The sequence below is a fragment of the Solanum stenotomum genome, chromosome 1, assembly GCF_019186545.1.
Source record: "Solanum stenotomum isolate F172 chromosome 1, ASM1918654v1, whole genome shotgun sequence".
Classification (NCBI taxonomy): Eukaryota; Viridiplantae; Streptophyta; class Magnoliopsida; order Solanales; family Solanaceae; genus Solanum; species Solanum stenotomum.
This window is the reverse complement of record NC_064282.1, coordinates 16,317,463-16,323,786: the sequence shown is the minus strand read 5'-3', so window position 1 is coordinate 16,323,786 and position 6,324 is coordinate 16,317,463. Positions and strand designations below refer to the sequence as shown.

Here is a 6,324-nt window from a genome sequence, read left to right as displayed (position 1 = left end):
TTTAAGAGGACTAGTATTAGAATTGGTTGACAACCAAAATAAAAATAATCTAATTACTATGAAAAAACTTTTGAATTAAATTTATTTAGAACATAACTACTTAGAGACACATTACATTAAATTAGCTTGAATAAGGTGAAATGAACAACGACAAAAAAAAAAAATAGCAAAGGTCAACTAGTTTTGAATTAAAGCGTAAAGCATTATAACCATGTATGTTTGATTAAGCTTAATAGAAAAATATGCATGGTCCAAAATAAGTTTAGAATTGCGATGTCAAGAAATTCTGTTAGGGAGCGCTTTATTTTAATGTGGGACTTTTTGCTACAAATTCAAATTTGAAAAAGTGGAACTCTAATAAAATGATAGTGTTTGTCCTAATTGTTAATTTTAAAATACCTAACTCATTTTGAGCAAATCACCTCATCAATATTCGGAGGGGAATTTACCCGATTTCCTCTGACCCGTCACAATGCTCCGCTTATTCTCCCGCCAGAAAAACCAAGTTCTCTCACTCTCCGCCACGCGCCACCTCTTTTCTACCACCACCGCCGCCGCTTCTTCAAATCTCTATTCAAAATATTCCTTCGTACCCCCGCCGTCCCTTAAACCCCAAAGCCCTAGTTCCACTCAGTCACCACCCAAGAAGCAGCCCAAACCCCGGTACCGTCCGCCGTCGTCACTGGACCGGACTGGTGAGAAACCGCTTCAATCCAAATTGCCCTTCGACTTCCGCTTCAGTTACACTGAGAGCAGTACGGATGTGCGGCCCATTGGGCTTCGCGAGCCCAAGTACTCACCTTTTGGGCCTGGGAAGTTGGATAGAGTGTGGACTGGAGTGTGTGCACCTGTGGTTGACCCAAAAGTGGGGTCACCGGAAGATGAGAAAACGGTGGAAGAGAAGAGAAGAGTGGCGAGAGAGAGAATTCAAGGAGAGCCTTTAACGAATGCGGAGAGGAAAGCTCTTGTGGAAAGGTGCCAGAGGCATAAAACCAAGCGGCAAGTCAATTTGGGTATTCACTTTTGTTGAAAAAAATCATTTCTTTTGTTATTAGACGCAAAGGTTTGGTAGTGTGTTGGATGAGATGAGCTTTGATTTGTTGTCTTTTACTGTTATTGTGTAGTATTTCAATTTTTGCAAAAGTATTTTAAGTGGAATTGAGAAAGTAAAGATTGGTACTTAACCCATGTGTTAACTTGATTATGCCATGGTATCTATGGCAAAGACTTTGTGGTATTGCTTTACATTATTGCATATTGTAATTGCATCAAGTGAAAGGTGTAAGTGAAATTCTGCATAAAGATCGGGCTGGTTTGCTGACTTGAAGGCGGTACTCAGTTGTGCTTGGTTTTAACTCTTTATTGAAGTGCCATGGTTGTACTGTTGTATATGTATGACTTGAAAATAAGCATCATTTCATAATGAGGTATATGTATGACTTGAAAATAAGCATCATTTCATAATGAATTTGAGAAGGTTGATAATTCAGGAGTTATTATACTACTTATTTTCATTTGCCTTTTGTTCTTTTCTTGAAGATGGATCATTACAATCTAAACCACTTCATGAAACTTGTTTGCCAAGCACACATAATTAGGTTATTCAAAGAAGTTGTTGTTGATATTCTGATGGCTTTAGTATTGCTGCATCTAGATATAATGAATCAAATGTATTGTTAGGATTATTTTTAATCCTATATGGTTGGAGATTTTTAAATAATAATCACTGAAGTTTTTGTCGGAGTAATGTTTTTTAAAAACAGAGAAGCACCGAAAAGTTATGGATTGCCTAATATTTTTGGAGAGGGCATTTGGTGAAACAATTTTGTAATTTAGGCACTAGACATATTCCTATCAGAAATCCAGTTGTTCTAAGTTCTTGTATACAACTGCCTGTTACACTTTGCATCTTGGTGTTCTTTTGTAATGCAAACCATGCTTGACTTCTGTTATTAGCGTTGAAGTTTACTGTCATAGACTGGGGAATTTAGTGGTGTGGAGACATCTTGTGTTCTTTTATTATGCAAACCATGCTTTACTTCTGTTATTTGCATTAAAGCCTACTGTCATGGATTGGGAAATTTAGTGATGTGATGTGCTTCATGCCTCCATTTGCTAGTAGAGCTTTAGCCTTTGTAATGACATGAAACATTTTTTTCCTTCTCTACTCTAGTGAAAAAGATGTTGAATATCACTGGACATAAGTTTTATAGTGTGATTATAAAAGCACATTATCCGAATGTCTGCTTGCTGATTTCCATTATCTTTTGTTTTGCAGGACGAGATGGTTTAACACATAACATGTTGAATGATATTCATAATAACTGGAAACATTCTGAAGCTGTAAGAATAAAATGTATGGGCGTTCCTACAGTTGATATGAAGAATGTTTGCACTCAGTTGGAGGTATCTCCGTCCTCCAAATTCAATCTCATCCACTTCATTTTCTTCTTAATCCCATCTTATTATTGTAATTATTCAGAATTAAGTTGCTTGAACAAGTATCCATTTACTCTGTTCAGGGGCTTTATCCTCTAAAAAGATATGCTTCACTCATCTTTGAATTTCATTTTTATGTTTTACTGTGCCATTGATTAGTAATGTGGGTTCTTGTATGTCTTCTAGGATAAGACATTTGGTAAAATCATCCACAGACATGGTGGTTTACTTGTGCTCTATAGAGGAAGGAATTATCATCCCAAGAAGAGGCCTGTTATCCCCTTAATGCTCTGGAAGCCCCACGAGCCTGTATATCCTAGGCTTATAAAAACTACTATCGATGGCTTGAGTATCGAGGAAACTAAAGAGATGAGAAAAAGAGGATTAGCTGTTCCTGCATTAACAAAACTAGGTATCCCTTCTTGTCAACTGTGTTTTGTTTGGTGAGGCCATCTAGATTTGGTATGTGACATGTAGTCTACTATGCAGCCAAAAATGGTTACTATGGCAGTCTTGTACCGATGGTACGAGATGCTTTTCTCACTGAGGAGCTGGTTCGGATTGATTGTAAAGGCCTTCAAAAGAGTGATTACAAGAAAATAGGCTGCAAACTGAGGGTAAGAATTTTCTCCTTCTATTTTGTGTTGGACTTGTTCATATGGTATACCTTGGTGCTAGTAATGGCCATAGTTTTTCTTGCATCTTTATGTGGAGTACTATGATTTACGAGAAGAAATGCTGTTTCTGTTATTTTTTAAGTACAACAAGTTACTTGCAAGGATAATATGTTTGTTGAATTTTAGACTCCCTGTTTTGCCAAAGCTCCAAGCTTTTTTGGCCCAATTGTTTAGAAGAGGATGGGCCTGAGATTTGGGTTTTATGTGGTGGCTTTTGGGGCACAATTATGGTTGCGGTAAGAGAAGACCCGTGCTAGTATCCATTGGGGTTTGACTGCTGAGATTTGAATTTTAAATCTCCAGTCAGAGATAGTCTGATCATGCGGGTCCCTTTCATTGACAATTTAAGGAAAGAGGCCTTCCCTGTGCTTCTTGAATTGAGCAAAGGTTTTGCTTTCGGTAACTTTTCCAGTGACGTTGCTGGTAAAGCCAGAAGGAGTTTCCAAGTGAATGGGGCGTGATTCCATCCAAACAGGGATGGCCATATAGATCTTCCAAATTCGATCTCATCAAATTTGAGGATTTTGTATGGGGAAGATTTGACTTGATCCTGGCCCATTCAATAAAGATTCGGTCATTAGTGTTGTGGTCGTTGGCTGTGAGTTCCTTTTGAAGTTTCCCGACCTTGTGAAAGAAACTTTCTGACCAGTTATGAAGAAGAACACTACGTCCACTGAGTCTGACCCAAGTGTTTTCGTTTTCTCCCCGTTCTACTCTGAAGGCCCTTAACTCCATTCCCCATTTCATTGTTGAGGTCACAACCTCAGCAAAGGGACATTCCATGAGAAAAATGAGAGCCTTTCATTTCTCTAACCAGCACGTTGAATTTCTTGTTATGAAGGATCCATGATCAAATTTAATCTGAAGAGGGTGCGGCTGTGGTAGGAACTCCCAGCCAAACATCTCTTGAGATACAGTTGTCTAGTAGACCTAATATATTTAAATACTATTTTGAGTGAAGTTCCAAGCTTTAAGGAATGCTTTGGGCCTTTTTCCTGAGAACATTATGGATTCTGTTGAACTAGATGTTCACAACTTTTAAGAACTTGGAGACTATCAGTGCTTATCTTGTATATTAAGGACCATTTTTTATTGAACAGCAAACTTAATGGACTATTTTGGGATTTTCTTGAGAAAAGGCTCGTCAAGGAAAAAACTCTTGTACTCTTCCTCTTTTAATCTTTTATAATGATAAGATGGGCTGAAAAGTGGCAAGCATAAACTACTTCGAACTATGTATTGGTCCCAAGTAATCAAGTATCCAGTGCGATACGTGGACGCCTGGCAAACGATATGGTATCAGATTTTTTCTTTTTAATTTTCAGGATACAGATATTCTCATTTAGAGATATAATAAATATCCAAAAATCAGATATTTTGAGGCAACTTTGATATGTTTGGGGCCTGTGAATCTTAAGTGAGAAGATAGAGGGTCTCATTTCTAACGGATATAATGGGTTAATTATTTATGTTCAAAGATGTGGCTAAGTTCCTGGCTTTTCCAGATAATATCTGGTAAGTAATTTATAAGAATGATGTTAGTTGACTTCAATTTATAGTTTATGTTTTGTTGACTTAATGAAATATGTGTTCTTACTTCTTACTTTAGTTTTCAATAATTATTAATGCTGCTTATAATATTTTTAACTTGTAAATGTTTAATGAAAAATATAAAGAATTGTATTGTGTAATACTGTATTCTTTTAACACCGACTTGGTATTGTATTAGTGAAATTTCTTTTACTTGTCAGAGAGAGATGTATGCATTACAGTAACGTTTTTGGGCCCCAACAATAGCGGCGGCAATGTCCAAAGCATGATGGATCTGGTAAAATTAGAAGCTTGCTACAGAGATTGGGTTTTGATTCTTGGACCGAATATCCACATGGAGCTCCATTATTGAGTCTCCAAACCACAACCATTTGTTCTTAGATAAACACATTGGTTGATAAATTCTTTTTCAGTAATGAAATAAATCAAGAAAGAATTTATAAGGAAGTTTTCACTTTATTTCGAATAAACAAAAGTCACTTTTATTGTATGCTCATAGAAAGAAGTGGTGGTTGAGAGGGAGTCTGAATCACCAAGGAAGAATGTGGTGAAAATCACTCTTGGCCTTGGGGGTGGGATTACCAAATCACAGAAAAACAGAAGAAACAATCATGGTCATCTTCTGCTTGTTAACTTTTAGAGCTCTTTGCCTCGGGGGGTTGTTGTTGGTTAATATTCCTAGAACTGCAGTAGCTAGTTCTATCTCATTCAGTTCACATCTGTTTGAAATGAAGACTTCAACTTAGAAGAGCTAAATGTTTGGAATAATGCTGTGATATCCATTTGGATGAAAATAGTGATCGGCATGCTACTAAGACTTAAGATGTAATTGATGTTCAAAGATTGTTCTGATATCCATGCGGGCAATATAGTGATTGTCATGCTGCTAAATACTGTGTGCGCTAACTTGTGTCAATGGCAGGATTTGGTTCCTTGTATACTCGTGACATTTGATAAAGAGCAGATTGTGGTATGGAGGGATCAAAACTACAAGCCTTCTGAGGATGGGTTCTTCCTTACAGAAAGAGAACCATTTGATCATTCTGGTAATGATTTGGATGATCATGAGGTTGAAAACCTAAACGGAGAAGGAATTACAGGCAACAGTGATTATTATTCTGGCGACAGTGATTAGATCATTTTTTGATAAATATTTTTGGGCTTCAAGCGGTTATAGTTATTGCAAGTCAAGCGGAGGGAAAAATAACAATACACAATACGTCGACCAAATACAAGGTAAATGGTTAGATATATGTTGTGTCTCCTTTCTTGTCTGAAGATTACCTGACTAGATCTACTATACTTTTAATTTTATTTATTTACAGAAAACAGTTGCACAGGTTGTGGAAGAATGAAGATAGCTGTTGATGGCTGTCATTCGTTGTATATATAGATAGATAGATAGCATGTAGTTTTCATGTTGGCTCTTCCAAAAGTTGGAAAATCTATTGATTTGCTGGGAGTGAAGAATATCACGTGCTTGCTACATCATGCTGATTATTTAAGTCCCAATCTCTTACCAACTTAGGTGAGAAATTTCTGGTGCAGTATTATACTATCCTGACAAATGTTCTTTGTGGATCTCAATGCAAACAGATCCCAAAATCACTTGTTTGTTTTCCACGCCTGATCCCAACTTATGATGTTTACACCAAAT

General features: G+C 37.0%; 1 protein-coding gene across 1 annotated transcript; it reads left to right on the top strand.

Moving 5' to 3' along the window:
- The first annotated feature begins 420 nt into the window (after nt 1–420).
- On the top strand, nt 421–6,032 carry LOC125862839 (CRS2-associated factor 1, mitochondrial). Its single transcript, XM_049542967.1, has 6 exons — nt 421–1,013; nt 2,279–2,406; nt 2,626–2,851; nt 2,929–3,056; nt 5,590–5,903; nt 5,993–6,032. Exons 1-5 carry the CDS (start codon nt 473–475, stop codon nt 5,800–5,802), a joined length of 1,236 nt encoding a protein of 411 aa, XP_049398924.1. The 5' UTR covers nt 421–472; the 3' UTR covers nt 5,803–5,903; nt 5,993–6,032.
- The last annotated feature ends 292 nt before the right edge of the window (nt 6,033–6,324 follow it).

Coding starts and splice junctions, on each gene's coding strand:
- LOC125862839 (XM_049542967.1), top strand. CDS start 473: ATGCTCCGCTTATTCTCCCGCCAGAAAAACCAAGTTCTCTCACTCTCC. Junction 1,014..2,278: donor CAAGCGGCAAGTCAATTTGG/GTATTCACTTTT, acceptor TTTGTTTTGCAG/GACGAGATGGTTTAACACAT. Junction 2,852..2,928: donor TCCTGCATTAACAAAACTAG/GTATCCCTTCTT, acceptor TCTACTATGCAG/CCAAAAATGGTTACTATGGC.